Here is a 19,582-nt window from a genome sequence, read left to right as displayed (position 1 = left end):
GGCTGCTTTTAATTAACCTTCTGGTACCTGCTTTATCAACCTAGCCTGGTATTTGGAGCCCAGAGGCTGGCCGTTCCTACCCTAATAGCCCCACCCACCCCACCCCACCCAGGCCAGTCTCAATGTCAGGCCCTAAAAGTGTTCCTCAGACACACCTTTCACCAAACAACCTGGGCAAAGTCTGCACTTACTGCACCAATGAGGCCCTGTTGTGTTCATTGGGAGGGCAGATTGGCTTCAACAGATGTTGACTTTCCATGCCCAGTAATTGTTCCTTTCAAGAGCCCCAGTCAGCCCCACCATTCCTTTGATTATCCCTTTAATCATTCATGCATTCATTAATAAACATTTGTGAACATTCATATTTCCTGGTTAAAAAAAATCCAGTCCTGCCAATAGCAGTCTGCTGATGAATGATTCCTCCCCCTGAACACAAAGCCTTGACCCAGTTTCCACCCATGAGAAATGAGACCACTCGCAGGCCAGGCGAGGAGGCAGGGCTGGCGCGTCCCCGCCAGTCACATCACAAAGGCCCCGCCCACGGGAGAGCCAGGCATCAGGGCCCGATGCTCATGGACTCACTGCACACTCACCCAGAGAGATTTGCCGATGGAAACTTTTTATCCTACCTTAGTAAAAATGTCTGGGACTCTTTTGGTTGAAAGTCGTAGAAATTCAGCTTGAACTAGGTTGAGAAAGGAGGGGTCGCATGATATTACTCATGGAATTATGGAGAAGAGTAATGATTGACAGTCCTGCCTTCTCTCCATCTCTTCCCTCTGCTTCCCCATGGATTCCTGTGGTCCATGGGCACAGAGCATATCAGCCTGTGGTTTAAGCCCCCTTTTTCTCAGTTCTAGTTCCTAAATGCCAAGAAAGGACTCTGATTGTCAAACCCTGTCCCACCAGCGGCGGCCAGGAGAGGGGCTGCCTCAGACCCACACGGCAGCTCCCACAGTTCCCATGCATTTGGAGTGAGAAGGGCAGTTTCTAGAAAAAGGGGGTGCTACGCAGATGAAACAATTTCAGTGCATATACTGAGGGTCCCTAGACACTGCACCTGCCTTTATTCTACAGGTAAAGACATAAAGAAAAAGGAGTTACCCAATGTACCTGAACTCCCTCCTTTGTTTGGGGTTGAGGGGAGCTGGAACACAAAGTCTGGCCTCTCGTCCAGCGCTTTTCCCATTACATTGAGTTACGGTCTCCTGGTTCCAGTGTCTTCTATGGTGCACAGCCCAAACCAGCCTCAGTGACACGCTGTCACTCTAAAACTATGCAGTAGTTCTTTTAATTTCCCCATCTGACAGGTGAAGGAAGTGGAGTTTCAGTGGTCCTCAACCTTCTGGCCCCTTAAATACAGTTCCTCATGTTGTGACCCAACCATAAAATTATTTTCATTGCTACTTCATAACTGTAATGTTGCTATTGTTATGAATCGTAATGTAAATATCTGATATGCAGGATGGTCTTAGGCGACCCCTGTGAAAGGGTCGTTCTACCGCCAAAGGGGTCGTGATCCACAGGTTGAGAACCACTGGTTTAGAGAAATTAAGTAATTCTGACAAGGCCATGCACGGTAAGTGGCGAAGCGGAGCGCTGGTCTGTTTCCAGAAGCCGTTCTCTTCACCACTGTGCTGTCTGCTCGCACAGGTACTTTCTCTGCCCCACATCTCCTGTCTGTCTTCCTTTTTCATCTACCAGGGTCCCCGGGGTACCAATTCTTTTTTTATTTTTAATGTTTTTTATTGATTTTTAGAGAGAGAGGAAGGGAGAGGGAGAAGGGAGAGATAGAAACATCAGTGAGAGAGAAATAAGGATCGGCTGCACCCCCTGCACACCTCCCACTGAGGACTGAGCCGAAACTGGGCATGTGCCCTGACCGGAAACTGAACCAGTGACCTCCCCGGTGCACAGGACGATGGTCAACCACTGAGCCACACCAGCCAGGCCTTGCACCAGTTCTAAGTGCTGCGTAGCTGGTTTCCTAGACTTCAGACCTCCTTCATTATAAAGGGAAACAGTGACACGCTGAGGGTTCATCAGGAATGCCTTGTGCCCGTGGGTAACTTGACTCCGGCAGTAGTAAAAGCAGAGAGCTTTCCAGGTGCAAAGCAAATGCACATTCAAAACAGGATGCTGATTTCCCCTCACAATTCTGTCAAGAACTTGGAGTTGATCAGGTCGAGTGCTGAGGCTTGGAGGGGGTTGGACATACTCTCAGGCATTGCTGGTGAGAGCCACCTTGCCAGGCAATCGGCTGTGTCCATCAGACTAGGACGCAGTCCAGGAGAAACAGTTGTGCGTGTGTCTGAGGAGGTGTGTTTGGGAATGTTCATCACAGGATTGCAAAAGCAAAGATTTGGGACCTGCTCAGATGTCAACCGATGGGGAAGTGGCCAAGTACAATGAATCATATGACCAAGGGGTAAAGCAATTGAAAGGAATCAACGAGAGTTAATGTATTTGATCACATGTAAGATATACAGTTGATTCTTATTATTTCAGCAATTATATAAGATGCTAATTAGACCAGACGTCCTTCCAGATGAAGCCGGTGCTTCGAGGGAAGGTGGTGCCAGCAGCTGGGGGAAGGAAGGCTTACTCTTGCACGAATTTCATGCATCGGGCCTCTAGTGTTCTATAAAAGTAACAGTGAACACAATTAGCAAATACTGGTTCATTGCTCCTAGGAGCAAAACAGTTTCCTGTGAGGCTCTGGTCACTTGTTTGTCACCTGATCAACACATTACCTTGTTTTATGTGTGTTTTTTGTTTAAGGACTTTATCTAATACCTATTGTTGATTCACTAGCTTGGACCTCGGAGCCCACAACACTATCACTCATGCCTGAACGAAATTGATCTGTTGCACATTTTCTCCATAAATGGCGTCGCAGCCTCTTGCACTTGGGACACGAGACACACTTCACTAGCACTCAGCAAACCCCAGCACTACGCTTGGGGCCACCTTCCACAGCAGAACATCACACAGATGCCAAAGCCATGGCACTGAGGAGACCTTGAAAAGGACGCTTACCTACCGTCTGAGAGCAGGAACTCAAGGCCGAGCAGCGCCTTGATCAACCCCAGCTGGCAGCATGCGCACCAGGCGGCTCGGACGTCCCCTCGCTCTGAGCATGTCCACGAAGGACTGTGAAAGCACTGTGTGTATTGTCTGTAGGGTTACAAATACCTTTTAGCCAGGAGGCAAATTCGCAAATACAGAATCTGCAAATAATGAGTATCAACTGTATGTGTCCTCACATTTTAACAACTCTGAAATGGGGGTGCATCTTAGGTTCCATGAAAGATGTTATATATCAGCATAGAGAGACTCTGTGAGTAATGTTCAGTGAAAACCAAGTTGAGGATCAACATATATAGGATGAGCCCATGTATGTAAAACGAAACAGAAGGCCATCATGCCTGTCCTTTGCTGCGTAATGGTTAACACATCAGCACACTCATTCCCCAGGTACTGGGCACTGTTCTAAGCACTTTATTATTGATTATTTTAACCCTTACAAGGCCCTTATGAGGTAGGTGCTATTATTATCTCCACTTTATGAATAGAGATTACTGAAGTTTCCCATGGTCACAAAAACAGATATTTATTTCACACCAAAGTAAAAATGATTGATTGTATTTCATCTATGAACTTTCCTAACGTGACCTGTGTCTTATTTGTATCCTAGGAGCTTATAGTCATAAACTCAGAATGATCATTCTAAATCGTATTGTTATGAAATAAATAAGTTTTACTCCCCTACTTCATATAGTGCTCACCATGTTTCTTACTTAGAAGTAAGGAGACATATACCTGAGTTATACCGGCGCTTTCATTGGTAGCTGAGTTTTTCTGGGCAATGGATTAATGGGATTGTTCTTAGCGTTTGAAAGCCTCTTTTGTTTTAGCTTCTACAAATATATTTCTACATATGGTCATCTTTCTTGTTTTTGAGAACACTTGCATAACTTGTTTATACTGATGTTGGTAAGTTTTAAATATGTTCAAGTTGCATCATTTTGAGTAAAGTAATAAATTAAAATATTTAAAAAAATAAGAATTTTTATGAGCTCCAGACAGATTTATGCAAGAACTGATATATCTGAAAGCGGAGGTACTTCAGAAACTAATTGCAGAAATATTTTAAAATGAGGCATAAAGCTTATGAAATATGGAACATATGAATGCATTATTTTACTCTCAAAATTCAGCATAACACTTTTGCATATTAAAAACATTACACTATTCTTGGGATTTATGATCCTGAGAAACTGTTGATACTTTTTTGGTTGTTGTTAATACTCACCCGAGGATATTTTTTCTATTGATTTTTTTTTTTAGAGGGAATGGAAGGGAAGAAGGGGGAGAGAAAGAGGGAAACATCGATGGGAGAGAGACACATCAATTGGTTGCCTGCTGCATGCACCCCTACTGGGGCTTGGGATCAAACCTACAACCCAGGTACATGCCCTTGACCAGGAATCAAACCTGCAGCCTTCCATGTGCAGGGCCATGCACTAACCACTGAGCAACACAGGGCAGGGCAAAACTGTTGATTCTTCTCATTTAACTAATAGCTTTTCCTCCAACTCCATTGCTGCCTACTGAAATCCACACATTTGCCAAAGCCCCCTCTGGTATCAGCAGGCTTTGTGATCTTCCTACTCACCAGTCGGGTATTATTAATTGAACCAGAACATTTCTCCTTTTGTCGGTCATTTAGACCTGGAGTTGGATATTGGCAATTTTATATGGCTTAGCCCCGTGGTCGGCAAACTGCAGCTCGCGAGCCACATGCGGCCTTTAGCCCCTTGAGTGTGGCTCTTCCTAACCTAAGCCTTAGGAGTACCCTAATTAAATTAATAACAATGTACCTACCTATATAGTTTAAGTTTTAAAAATTTGGCTCTCAAAAGAAATTTCAATCGTTGTACTGTTGATATTTGGCTTTGTTGACTAATGAGTTTGCCGACCACTGGTTAGCCTAACGTCATTTCCCTTTAGCCCTCCATGGTCCTTTTTCTGGGTGATGGCGGATAGCATCTATCTAGAACTATCTCATCTGACCAGAGGCTGTAGACCCCTGTGAGGGTGGGGACCGAAGCTTGTTTCTCTTTGGGCCCTGCTCTCTCCACCCCAGAGTAGGTTATGAATAAATGTTGGCAGGGTGCATGAAGTTAGAGAAGGCATTATCGTTGCCTTAACTTGCTGTATGTTTCTTTCCAGTGGCCCACATGTGCAGCCTCCTGGAGCATAACTGTGCCCACTTCTGCATCAACACCCCTGGCTCGTACGTCTGCAGGTGCAAACAAGGATACATCCTCAACGCGGATCAGACAACTTGCAGAAGTAAGATTGCTTGGCTGATGTATCCATGCTGTCCTCCTCTTCTCTCCTGCTCCCTCTTCCTTCATCTGGGCCCATTTAAGTCATCCGTGGCCCCTCACCCAGCCAAGTCATTGCCTCCCTAACAATAGAAACCAGGTTTTGTAATTCATATATTTTGTGTTGACCTCCACCCCCCACACTGCCATCATAGTGCCTAGGCCAGAGTCAAGCACACAGTAGGCCGTCAGGAAGAGTGTGGAAGATGGTTGGAGGTACTTCCCAGAAATAGCCGCCTTGGATTCATGAGCTGGTGTCTTTTACCTCCCGAGCTGTTCTTTGGGGAGAACTGCTAACGAGCCTTTTCATCCCCCGTCTCTATTAACTGTTCCCTGAGGAACTGTCTCCATATTTTAGTTTCTCCTCGGAAGCGTGGACTTAGGCTGAGTTAGTAACATGGGCTGGGGATGATTATTCAAGTTCTGCTTTAGATGTGCCCCGGGGTCTACTTGCTCTGGTGAAGGACACTTTATAGGATCCTAAAGAGAAAAGGGCAAACAGGTATGTGCTGATGGAATCCACATTCTTTTTTGGCCAAGCCCGAAAACTAGACAGAGTGCCTTTGAGCCAGCACGAGGTAACCCACCTCTCGGAGGAGAGACTTACTCAAATGCTGACTGTTGTGCGCATCCCTTTTTCAAGTTGTAAATAAAGCCACTGCGTTAGTCAGGACACCCAGGCTACCAAAGCAAGGAAGACGGCCCACATGGAGGCAAATGAAACCCGGCTAACCGGACGGGTAGTCATGCAGTGCGTAACTGTGATTATACCGGACGGTAAGCAATGAAGCACTAATGCAGCGGTTCTCAACCTGTGGGTCGCGACCCCTTTGGCGGTCGAACGACCCTTTCACAGGGGTCGCCTAAGACCATCCTGCATATCAGATATTTACATGACGATTCATAACAGTAGCAACATGACAGTTATGAAGTAGCAACGAAAATAATTTTATGGTTGGGTCACAACATGAGGAACTGTACTTAAAGGGCCAGAAGGTTGAGAACCACTGCACTGATGGGAGCCATTTGCACAAACGGCTGTAATTAGTATGGCATTGATAGAGCCAAACCACATTTTCCTCTCGTCTTCTCACTTTTCAGTTTCGGGGTTGAGAGAGGTTGGCAGCCTCCCTGCCGACCCCCCGAGATTAGGGAACACCTGCCTGCCTCCTCGGCTCCCTGGCTGTGGAGCCCAGGGCTGTGTCCTCGCTCCTCTCAGACCCTCGGATCCCAGGGTGTTGAGAGCAGCCTGACTCATCCCGATCCGCTGGAACCTCCGACTCTTCCTGTTTTCACATCACAGACTACTCACACCAAAGACTCAGCGGTTTAGTCGAGTTACTAGGCAACTGGGGGAGCCCGGGCAAGGTCACCTCGCCCGCTGCTCAGCAAACCACCTAAACAGCTTTTTAGACACGCTCCATCCTCTCCCGGTGCTCTCCCCCGCCTCCTGCTCCAGCCTCTTCAGGAACCTCCCCCCGACTCCACCCCGAAGGAACTTCTTCACAGAAGGCTCAGCCACCGCCTCCTTGCTAACTCCCTTCCTGCCTTCCCTCTTAGGAGCACAGAAATTCCTGTCCTTGTCTCCTGCCCCGTGACCTGCTGGGGTCTGGGCATCTGCCCATGTCCATTGTCTGTGGGCTGGCTTCGTGAAGCCAGAGGACTTGGAGGCCAGCAAATAAAAATAGAAACTTCTCCCCTGATGTCCTGAGCAAGGCCTTCCCCACCCACCAGGCTTTCCGACCTCAAGCTGTGAGGCCCCAGGGTCCCCCCAGTGCTGGTCTGGCCTCGGCTCCCCCCCTGGGCAGAGCTGTGGCTGCAAAGAGCATGAAGCAGAAGCTGCTGGGCTGAATTCAGACGGACTGATGGAGGGGCAAGGAGGCCCCGGGGGTGGAAGGATGTGAGTGAACCCAGGAGGTGGTTCAAGCTTCAGTAACTACCGGAGCCGGCCCCTGGGCCTCACCCCAGGGATTCAGAGTCAGCAGATCTGGCATGGGGCCAGGACTCTGCATTGTCGGTGAACTTCTGACATAGATTGCTGCCCCGCTTTGAGAGTCACTGGTGTCCAGCAGAAAGGGAAGAGGGGGCAGGGGGGAAGGGAGAGAAGGGCTTCTGGTTAAGGGAGAAGGGATGGAGCTGGAGCCAGGGCTGAGCCGGCCCATCTGACCCAGCCCTCCAGTCGCTCTGAAGCAGTTCAGCTGCCTTTGCCATCAGCTTAGCACCAGACTAATATGTACAATCAGAAAGAGCAGTTCTCACTCTCTCAGAAAAAGGTAATAACTCTATTGCTTGCCTGCCTGAAATTGGTATACCAGTGGCCTTGCAGAAAGGACAGGGCCGCTATAGTCCACAGACCTGGGTTCGAATCCTGACATCATCAGTCCTGGGCTGTGGCTCTCTCACCCTGAGCTGTTATTTAAACCTCCTTGACTCAACTTCCTCACCCATAAAATGGGAAGGGTGGTGACAAATGAAGACCTATCTCATTGATGAGCCCATGTTAGTGCATGGTTTTGGTCCGTAGACAGTTAAAAGCTGTGCCCAGGGGAGGCTGGGCCATGAGCTGCTTGTGGGGATCAGTCCCTGCCAGCACCAAGAGGGACTCAGTGGGCCTGGCCAGGAATAAGATGTGCCGGGCAGCGTGCAAATTGCTGGAAATAAGACAGTGAATAAGCCAGCAGTGCCCCTGCTCTCTCAGAGCTCACGTTCTCGCACGAGAGTAAATCAGATCAGCGATCAAGGTTATTGCCACCAAAAGCAATCGCAGCCCTTGCCCAGCTCGGTGTGCTGTACACCGTCAGCCTGACTGTAGCCTCTTCCTAAGTGTTTACCACGTGCCAGGGCTCTCCTCCGTGCTTCATATTGTTATCTAACAACAGCTCTTACTTATCATTCTCATTTTACAGATAAGGAAAACACGGTACAGAAAAGCTTAGACCATTTACTCGAGGTTTTATGGCTCTTAATGTGACCAAACCAGAATACAAATCCTGCTATGTGTGACTCCATAGCTTAATCACCATGGACACTGTCCCATGATCCTTGAGGGCCCCGATATGGCAGCAGAGTAACCCCACAACCAGAGACGCTCCTCCAACCCCAGGAAACAGGCAGGTTCAGAAGTTCACTGATCCAAGGGGAAATTCAGGACGAATTCACCAGGACTAACAGTCAAATGATTGTCATCACCCCCCTCCCCCCAAGACAACTACCAGCTGCTGTAATATGTCATTGTACATGATGATTGTGACAGTGCCTCCTAGGTGACTGCCTTCACACACACACACACACACACACACACACACACACACACACCATATCCGCTGCCCCGACCTGCAGGGCACGCATCGTGGGTACTCCATACCAAATCCTGCAAAGGAATGAGAGGATAGGAGACGCGAAGAAATGGAGGCAAGACAAAGTTCTGATCAAGCCTCAGTTTTATTTTTACAGCGGGTAGAATTTATGTTGTTCTAGAGGGAGGGGGTGGGGTAAGGAGGTCCCTGGGAGTAGCCTATCACTAAGGATGTAGGAGGGCTCTGGAATGTCGCAGCTGTGAGCTTATCAGCAGAGATGTAGCAGGTTTGTGCTTAGGGTGAGGGTAGGCTATCTTTTAACTCCAGACCAAACTGCAAGGTTGTCCTTCAACTCCAGACCAAACTGCAAGGTTGTCTTTTAACTCCAGACCAAACTGGGAGTTGGCTTGGAGGAGCCAGAAACCTATTATGCTATAAACTGGAGATGTATGTGTGATTTATAATGGCTCCCAACATCCGCCATGTTCTATTCATACTCTGTGGAGAGAGGAGGCGGACACAGCTCATTTGTAGGCTCTTCAAGTGGAAATGGCCCTTGGCTGTCAGACTTGTAGCTCCCTCCCCCACATAACCCAGGAATTGTGCTCCCTCCTGGAGCCCCAGATGGGCAGTCCACCACCCTCGCTCCCTGGGACACCAGGTCCTTGCAAAGCACCTGCTTCCCCCTCCAGCCTGGATCAGTGGCTGAGCTGATATCCTGCTCCCCGTAATGCCCACCCTTGATCGGACCTCTGCCATCTGAAGCCATATACTAAAAAGTGTAATTCCCTTTCCAAATAAAAAGGGAGGGCCCTTTCATTTTGGAAGAGTATTATCTACCTCCCCACCCCCATTAATTTCCTCTTTTTCAGAAGAAGTGTACATACATCTTTTGGTGACCTGGTGTTGGGTCTCTTCATTGTCCAGATAACTCTTTTCTGGGCACCAGTTGGCCAGTGGCTTCCATTCAAAGACTAGGTGAAGCACTTGAAATAATCTTACCTTCAAACTTCTGTCCACATGGGCAACTTGAAATAAGCTGGAGGTCCACACTGTGGAGTCTTCTGTTCTCCAAAAAGTCTTCCCCATCCAAAACCATCCTATAAGGTATATGCAAAAGCGTTAGCATAATGCCTAGCTCACAGGGCTCAGTAGAAGTTTATCTCTTTCCCTTTCCCCCCAAAAAGGGGGCTGGGTGGAGGGGGGGGGTGCGAATCCTCATGAAATGTGCCTGTCTTCACACCTCTGTTTTCCCCATCATTCCCTTCTCCTTGAATTCCCACTAATAAGAAAGAATTTTATCTTGTTTCCTTTTCTTTGTTTTTTATTTTTTAAACAAGGAATTTTTCTTTCCTTTCCCTCCTTCTAGAATAATTAATCTATCTGGAAGAATAATGACAATGCAACATTTAGAAAACTTCACTTGGCAAAAAAATGTAAACGTCCTTGTCCAACTTTCACATATTTCTCTCTCTCTGAAGAACCATACTAAATGTATTTTATTGCTCTCATTCTTCAGATATGTCCCTGACATTATTTTTCCCAAGATACTTAAGTAATTTAATAGCTTTTATATTACAGTTTAATCAAGGGGCTTGAGCTAGAAAAACAGTCACATGGTTAAAGTGAGAAAAGCTATAACCAACATTCCTCATCAATTTAAATGCAGAAGTTCTTAAAAACTTGGCAAATAGAACCTATATATAATCAAATCCAAAAAACCCCAAGCGATATAATTAACCATATTGACAGATTTAAAAAAAGACATGATTATTTCAATATATGCAGAAAAACCTTGGATAATACCCAACATTCATTCATTATAAACACTTTCAGAAACTAGGAATAAAGGGGAAATTCCTCAACCTAATAAAAGGCATCTATGAAAAAGCCTGTAGTTAATATCATACCCACGAGTGTGCTTGAGTCTGACTAAATGCTTTCCTCCTAAGGTAAGGAACAAGGCACTATGTCCACTCTCATTACTTCTACTCAACACTGTCCTGGAGGTTCTAACTCAGTGGTTCTCAACCTTGGTTGCACATTAGAATCACCTGGGAATCTTTAAAATCCTGATTTCTGGGCCTCATCCTCCGGAAATTCTGTTTCTTTGTTATGGGGTGAGGCCACAACATTAATAACAAAGAAACAGACTTTCCGGAGGATGAGGCCCAGAAATCAGGATTTTAAAAAGATTCCCAGGTGATTCTAATGTGCAGCCAAGATTGAGAACCACTGTTCTAATTAATATAATAGTGAAATTAAAAGATTCCATTTATATAAAAATTCAGGAAATGCCAACTTTAGAAGGTGGTTGCCTGGGGCCAGGGGGAGGGTTAGGGCAGGAGGAGCTTCGAGGGAAGCCCAGGAAGCCTGGGTCCCGGGTGCCAGCCGGCGGCCAGAGGGAAGCCGGTGCCTGCAGCTGGGCGAAGGAAGGCCTACTCTTGCATGAATTTTGTGCATCAGGCCTCTAGTTATTAATAACTAGCTAATTACAACAGTATCACATCCATCCATCCATTCATTTATTCATTCAATACTTATTGACTCTTTTCTATGGGCCAGGCATTTTTAGGGGATGGGGGGCAGGAGAAAAGTCAATGTTTCTCTTACATGTTCAAGACCCAAGAAATACTCAGATCTTGGCTTCCCTTGTGCTGCCCACATGGGGAGCAGAACAGGAAATATGCAATTAGGATGCAATTCTAATCAGTTCAGTCAACATGTATTCAGTGCACATGTTTCTTATACCCATAGAATTAATTAGGCGACCACAGCAATCATCTCTGCTCCAGGGAGGAGTTTATGACATCAGATGGGGGATAACCTCAGAGAGGAAACCTGGTTTTGAGAGAAAACGAGTGACTGCGGGAAAGAGCCCACACAAGTGGTTGGGTGCAGCCGGAGATGGAGGGTCAGAGTTCACGGAAATGCCTCGCTGGATGTGCGTGGTGGTGCTCACTGACCCTGCAAATGGATGAGTCTTGGAGGGAGAAAGAGAAGGTCAGGGCCTGAGCTTTGGGGCAGCCCACAACAGAGTGTGGAGCACACAGCCTCAGGGTAAACAGCTGAGACCGCCCGAGCAGAAGCAGAGACTTGCTGAGCAGAGGAGAGTCGGTCATGGGGCTCCTGCTTAGCCGAGCTGCTGGGCCCCGGAACTGGGATATCGTTGCATGCAGTGTGCTCTGGCTGTGCCAGGGAGCAGGATTTGAAAGTGGGGGGAGGTTAATCTGGATGAGTAGGGCCCCGAGGGAGGACTGAACTGACTACATGTGAGTGGAGAAATCCCAGCTGTGAAAGAATTATTACACGGCAGGGAGAAGTGAGTTGGAACCTTGTAGAGCTTCTGTGATTGCTTATTTTCAAGTGGTTCTCAAAGTGGGGTCCCCCAACAGCAGCATCAACTTTGTGGGGAAACGTGTTGAAAATTCAAATTCCCAGGCCCTACCCTAGACTCAGAGTGAGGCTTAGAAATGTGTTTTATTTTATTTATTTATTTTTATTTCAGAGGGAAAGAGAGAGAGGGAGAGAGAGAGAGAAGCATCAATGATGAGAGAGAATCACTGATTGGCTGCCTCCTGCATGCCCCCTACTGGGGATGGAGCCTGCAACCCGGGCATGTGCCTTGACCAGGAATCGAACAGTGACCTCCTGGTTCATAGGTCGATGCTCAGCCACTGAGCCACACTGATGGGGCAGGGATGTGTGTTTTAACAGGCCCTCTAGGGGATTCTGAGGTAAGCTCAAGTTTGGAAACCACTAACCTAAATGTTTTAAAGTCGATCTCTCCCTGGGAGATCCCATCAGTAGGAGGTTTATACCAAGGATGTGATGACATGACAGCCCTTTGCACAATGCAAAGCTCTTTAGGAGAGTACGGCGTTATTCGCTCACATTTATGCTTTTGATCAACTGAATTCAATCAGATTTACTTATGTTCTAAGGCTTTATTTTGGGGATCCCTCCTTCTTTTCCATTCTCGGAAGAAAACTGAAATCTTGATAGCGTGCAGGTGAATTGGTGGAAAACGAAGGGAACCGCTGGGGGAGAGAAGGGCGTGAGCGCAGCTGGAGTGTGCCTGGCCGACAGGTGGTTTTTCTCCGGACAGTGGGGCTTGTTTTGCTTCTCCCAGCCTAGAAGCGCAAGGCTGATGACTCACAGTTACTGTCGAAGGTCTTTAAATCCAGCTGCAGCTGTCAAAATAAGATTAGTGCTTTCAGGCATGATAAAAGAAGGGAACCGACCCCCACATGTGCACTTGGGTTTTTCCTGTGTTTGTGGAGCCGTAACTCTGACGAGCTTTTGAGTTTGAGCAGGTGGTGATCCCACTGGTTCCCACCCAAGTGAAATCTATAATAATAAAAGCGTAATATACTAATTAGACTGGATGTCCTTCCGGACGTCCCAGACGACGTTCTGGACGAAGCCAGAGCTGCAAGGGAAGCCTGGGTCCTGGGTGCCGGAGGGAAGCCAGTGCCGACAGCGGGGGGAAGGAAGGCCTACTCTTGCACGAATTCCGTGCATCGGGCCTTTAGTAGCCCTAATAATACTCTTCTCTCCTCCATTGTGTGGTCGATCAGTTTTGAGTTTTACATCTTAGCGTAAATAACAGCAGGAGCATGTCTTTAAGGGTGTTCATTTTGCTTTAACTCCAAAAGGAGAGATTAAATTGTCATTGATGTCCACAGTATGCAATATGGCTTGCCTAAAATTCTGAAACGTCAGTAAAAGCCCTCGGATTTCACCCAGGATGACGTCAGCTACAGCAGCCACAGTCTTTGTCCCGTGTTCCTGGTCCAGTGTAACCAGATGAAAGTGGTCCAAGTTCTCTGGGCCCAGGCACCAGGCCAGGGTTTCGAGATCACAAATGAAGGAAGGCACTGAAATCTACGGTGCATGGGAGAGGCTGGGGGACACACTGAGGAGGGATTTGAGCACAAATTTCCCTCCTAAAATTCTCCAGGAACTAAGAGAAACAAGCACGTTTTGCGGACTCTCATCCATTGCTAAGGATTGCTCTCCGGCGAGGCATTGCTTGAGTGTGGTGAGTGAGGTCTTTCGTTATAAAACTCAGAATTTCCTACTTTGCTGTATCAGATCAATTCAGAATAGAACTCACAGACCAAAACTTGGTCAGAGATACATGACATTATTTAAAGGAGTCAGAATCTAAGGTCCGTGTGTAAGGTTTTCATAGGCACCCAACAAAGTGACACTACTAGTAATTAGAATTGTGATGTCGGCAACATGTGGGTGGGGTTCACTTCTCCTCCATGCTTAACTAGGCCCACACCACCAAGACCTGTCTTTACCCCAGTCTAAGAAAGAAGGAGGCTAATGTCTGCTGAGTACCTACCATCTGCAGTAAGATGTTCTCGCGACATAATTATTTAACCTCTAGGAAAATTAAATCTTACAGAAATCACCCGCTGCAGCCAGGTTTGGCTCCAGAGGCAATATTCTCTCACTCAATCTGATTGCCTTACTCCCCCCACTCCCCTGTCTGAGGAAACCTAACTTCCCTTTATCTCCTCCTGCAAGATTCCAGTCCAGCCGTGGGCAAACTACGGCCCGCGGGCCGGATCCAGACCGTTTGAAATGAATAAAACTAAAAAAAGAAAAGACTGTACCCTTTTATGTAATGATGTTTACTTTGAATTTATATTAGTTCACACAAACACTCCATCCATGCTTTTGTTCCGGCCCTCCGGTCCAGTTGAAGAACCCATTGTGGCCCTCGAGTCAAAAAGTTTGCCCACCCCTGTTCCAGTCCCTACTTTTCCATATTACCTCCTTCAGGTCCATGTATAAAATAATCTTTCCAGTGAGCTCACCTTCTGACCACACTATTTAAAACAGAAGCTCCTTTCTCTCCACACTCCCAATTTCCTTTTCCTGTTAATTTTGTTCTGCGGCACCTAGAGCATCTAACATAATATGTGGTTTTACCTGTTTGTTTTGTTTATGCCTGGCTCCTCTCAGTGGGAAAAGCTCTCCAAGGGGGAAAAGCTCTGATTTGTAATGTTCACCAATTCCTGTGGTGTAAATACTGCCACTGCAGCCGATTTCAGGAAATGCACTTGGCCTTGATGACTGTGGAGTTGGGAAGAGGTGTGCAGTCTGGTGTGTGAGTTGGTAGGAACTGGCTCCTACACAGCACTGGCTCCATGGGGACAGGGATCGGGCGACCGATGTTTTAAATCTATTTTAGTCCCTGTTGTTTTTCTAGCAGTTTGAACAGATTTGACTAATTCAGTCAGCCATATAAATATATAGGGTGTCCCCCCAGAATGTACACACACACTTTGAATCAGTGTAAAGGCAGTGTTTATTAGAATAGAATTCATTTTCAAAATTAAAGTATGCATACATTTTGGGGGCTCACCCTGTGTTTTTAAAAATTGACCATATGTCAGACACCGTGCTAGATATGTGAGCTAAAAGGCTGAACAAAACAAACACTGCCTCATATGATAGGGGAAAGAGACATTCAATAATCAATTGCAAATTGTGTTAGATTATAATTGTGATAAGAAACTATGTGGGGGCCTGGACCTCTAATAGGCTGGTGTCTGTCAAGTCAGATCAACCAGTGCCCATTAAGCACCTACTGTATGAAACACATGGTATTATTCAGCAGCCTGAGGAAAGAGAAGACACCCTGTTAGTCTCAGAGCTTATGGCCTAGGTGAGATTGGCGAGGGAGTTTCTCCGGTCAATCCTGTGTTTGTGTTGCATGGATGTGGGTTCCTCTGTCCATTCACAAGTACCTGTGGAACACCTGCAATGTGCCAGGCGCTGTGCTAGGCACTGGGGATGCCGCAGACAGCAAGGCAGTGGGTCCTTAGCTGTCGCGATCATTCTCCTGGTGTCTGCAGCCGGGGGCTGGTTCCCAGATGTCATTTTGCTCTGAGCTCTCTCTTGCTCAAGATGAGGAGAGGGAGGAGTCCTGTTCCCTTCTCTCTCGTCTTCCCATGACCCCGCTTCTGACGGAGGAGAGTATTTTTAGGACTTGAGGAACATCCGAGAGTTGGGAGGCAGGGGCCTGGACCTTGGCCACTGTTCATTCAGCAGATGAACACGTATGGAGCACCAGCTACATGCACGAGGACATGGAACTAGGCTCTGGGGAATCCAAACTGAGGCAGACCAAGCTCACGTGCCGGTGGAGCAGACAGACTGTGACCAGGTCCTTCCAATACCCTGAGGAAAATGCAGAGGAGCAAGAGTAGAGCCACGTGTACGGTGCCAGGGAGTCAGAGGAAGGAGTCCAGCCAACCCGGGAAGGCTGCCTGGAGGAGGTGACATTGGACTGAAGTCGTGAGCTACGAGTGGGCGGGGGGGTGGGGGGGGGTTATCAGGTAAAGAAGATCTGGAAGGGTAATGGCAGCTCTTAATCCAGTGTTTCTGCCGCCCACAGGGTTTCATCACCCTTCAGTGAAACCCTCCCAGGCTGTGAGAAAAAGAAGTGCTGTTTTTCAAAAGCATAAGGAATCATCCAAAAAAAAAAATCTGTATTTGTTTCAAATGGAAGTGACCACTGCCAAAAAAACAACCGTTGTTTTGTCAGGACCTAGTCTGTATTTATTCCGTTGTCTTTAATTAATTTTACCCATGGTTTCCCTCGGGACAGCACAGCTCACTAGTGGCCATAAATCCCCAGCCTCCTGGAAACAGCATGAAAGGCCACAGCCATGAAGCCAGCGGGCAGGCTTGCTGTTTGTGGGACTGTCCTTCTGGAATCCGAGCCGTTATCCTTCCGTTCCTACCACCCTCAGCACCCACACGGCGTGTCCGAGGGGACCAAGGACTGCAGTCATTCTGAGATTTGTTTAAAGAAGGGAACTGAGCCCAGCAGCATGGCTCAGTGGTTGAGCGTCGACCTATATACCAGGAGGTCAGGGTTCGATTCCCGGTCAGGGCACATGCCCGGGTTGCAGGCTCGATCCCCAGTGTGGGGGGTGCAGGAGGCAGCCGGTCAATGATTCTCTCTCACCGTTGATGTTTCTATCTCTCTCTGTCCCTTCCTCTTTGAAATCAATAAAATATATATATATATTTTTTTTTTAAAAAGAAGGAAATGGAGGCTGGCAGTCTTAGTTAATAAATGGAGTTAATAAAGGGGGGGGACTGACTTCTGGGTCAGGGCACCTTCTTCTTGGGGGATCGTGAGGACTTTGGTCCAGAAGGTTCAATGACTTTCAACCTGGCTGCACACTGGAGTTACCTGTGAGCGGCCGGCATCCCACCCCTGTGAGTCCCATTTAGGGAGGGTGGAGCTGGGCGTGGAGATTTTCTAAAGGTCCCCAGATGGCTCTCAGGGGCAGTGGAGGTCAGGCACTGCCATTTCTGTAGGGGGGGCTTGCAGTTATTCGAAGGTGGGGGTCCAGTCCCTTCCGGAAAGGAATAAGCATTTCGTGGCCTCTAACTACCCCTCGGAGGGGAAAGACTTTTGGAAAAGAGATCATTGCTTCAAGGTCCTGGTTCATTGTTTTTGAAATGCGAATTCAAAGGCGTTCTTTTGTAATGTGTTGATTTTTTTCTTTGTTATGAAAGTTCTTGTCATAAGCTCTTGTTGGAAAATGTGAAAACAGATCCTTATAAATAAGAGACTCACAGTCACCCGTGCTCCCACCGCTCCTCCCTAACCACTGTGAGGCAGGTTCCCGCTGGACACACAGAGGGGGGCAGAGCAGCAGCTGGAGCAGAGAAGAGGGGGGAACCCAGGCGAGGAGCGCCTATCCCCACCTCTAAAGATGGGCTTGGGGTTTGGGGGGTAGGTTGCTGCCTTGTGCTGAGTACCATTTCCCAGCCACCGAGCCTTCGTGCAGGAAAGCTCCCATCCCATCCCATCCCGGTCAGGGTGCCTAGAGGGAGACACAGGAAAGACATGGCTGCGTAAGGCCACTGCGATCCGCGCCAAGAGGGGAACGCACAGGGCTTCGCTGACCGCTGGTGGGCGAGGCCAAGGCTCTGAAGAGCAGTTGAAGGGCCTCGACTCAAGAGGTTAACTTCCCCGTCTGTGTGCAAGCCAGCCGAGGCCCTTTAGCCTGAGATTCGGAAAACTGCAGCTGTTCCCAGCAAAGCAGCGCTCTTCATGTCGCTGTGCTGGAAGCCCTCTACGGTCCCCGAGCGGAGAGGAGCTGTGATACTCCGAGAGGTATCTTTCTAAAGCGTGACTCAGGTGAAGTGGCGCCTCCCTTTTTAAGGAATTGACCTCGAGTCGTCCCCCCGGCGGGCCGAGGGGAGTTGAGAGTACCCAGCCTGTGGCCAGGCCCTCTGCCATCCGGGGTCAGTTGTCCTCCAGGTCCTCCCTCCTGCTACTTGCCTTGGACATGCGAGTGAAATTCAACTCCCATGCCTGTCCTGCTGTCCTCCGTTTCCGCAGTTACTCACACTGGTCCCCCGGCCACTTCCCTTTCTCTACTCTCAGGCTTCCCTGTCAGCGGGGTCAGATCCACTCTTGACCAGGGGCAACTAATCTCCTTTCTGAACGACTACTGTAGTGTCAGCATCTCTCGTGTGGGTGTCTAGCATGTTCTATCTTGTATTTTAGTTATTCAGGGTGTGTCTGATGGCCACTCTGGCCTTTCCGGTCCTCAGATGGGCTAGTTTGTTCTACCTCAGGACCTTTGCACGTGCTGTTCTTTCAGTCAGGAACACTCCTCCTAGAGCTTCCCGTTACCCCTAGAACACAAGCTGGTGACTGCAGGAACCCCTTTGTCTGTGTGGTTCACCCCTGTATCTCCAGTGCCTGGGACAAAGTAAGTGCTTTATTGATTGAATAAATGAAGAGTATCCTATAATTCGATTTTCCTTAGGTATCTGGCCTAGGCTTGGAACTAACTATAGATTTTATTATTCTTTAATAATTTTTGCATGAGCTGAAGAAAATGTGAAAACAGATCCTTACTGGTGTTTTCCTTATATCTAAATTCATTGGAAATCTCAATTGGATTTCCCAATTGGAAATCTAAGGTATAATTATTCCTGTAGGAAATACAGGAATTTGCATCTAGAATTTTTAAAAATCTACTTTATTGATTTGGGATGAAAATACTTCTTTTAACATTTTATAACCAGAATCCTTATTTGTGGGATCTTAGACTTAAGCATTTTTAATGTTATGATGTAGATTTTATTTTTTAAAATTATATAATGCATTTAGTAGGTAATGAATTAATCAGCTTTTATCTTTATCAATTTGATATTTCATATTTACCTAAAAGCATAATAAACTATAAAATTTAAAGACCTAGGAAATGATGTTAAAGTATAGCTATTGGATTCAGGCATTAATCAGACTCTCTAGTTAATTCATAGCTGTCATATTAACCCGAGAAAATTATTATTTTTTTAATATATTTAATCCATTTATTATCTTTGATTTTTCCTCCAACTTTAATGGTGAAGTTACTGGAAGACCTACTTATGAAACCAAGTCATTCTCCTTGCTGGGAAATAATGGCATCCTGTCAGCCCTTTTCTGCAAAGGAGAGACTGAAGCCTTGATGGACTGAAAATGCCTTTAATCTTTCACCCTCTGACATAGTCCTAGTTCCACTGCAGTAAATGCATTCCTGAGGTGCATTCTTTTTTTGCATCTGTTTTTCTATTGATTTTTTTTAGAGAGAGGAAGAGATGGGGGAGAGAGATAGAAACATCAATAAGAGAGAAACATCTATCGCTGCCTCCTGCACCCCCCTTACTGGGGATGGAGCTAGAAACTTGGGCATGTGCCCTGACTGGGAATTGAACCGGCAACCTTTTGGTGCATGAGATGACGTTCAACCAACTGAGCCACACTGGCCAGGGCCTACAGTGCATTCTCACATTGCATTTTAGTAAATAGCCAGGGCTCAGTGCTGTGTGGATGTACAATAAATATTTGAC

The 19,582-nt window shown here is 47.1% G+C and overlaps 1 protein-coding gene across 2 annotated transcripts in view; it reads left to right on the top strand.

Moving 5' to 3' along the window:
• MATN2 (matrilin 2) overlaps positions 1-19,582 on the top strand; it is a 109,075-nt gene that overhangs the window by 47,456 nt on the left and 42,037 nt on the right. For both annotated transcript variants that reach the window (XM_006104153.3, XM_006104154.2), the window contains one exon: positions 5,236-5,358. In XM_006104153.3, coding sequence (XP_006104215.1) covers positions 5,236-5,358 — 123 coding nt within the window. The remainder of the gene's footprint in view (positions 1-5,235; positions 5,359-19,582) is intronic.

This window comes from Myotis lucifugus, unplaced genomic scaffold (assembly GCF_000147115.1).
Source record: "Myotis lucifugus unplaced genomic scaffold, Myoluc2.0 scaffold_548, whole genome shotgun sequence".
Taxonomy (NCBI): Eukaryota; Metazoa; Chordata; class Mammalia; order Chiroptera; family Vespertilionidae; genus Myotis; species Myotis lucifugus.
Note: the sequence above shows the minus strand (reverse complement) of the source record. Positions and strands in the feature narration are given on the sequence as shown.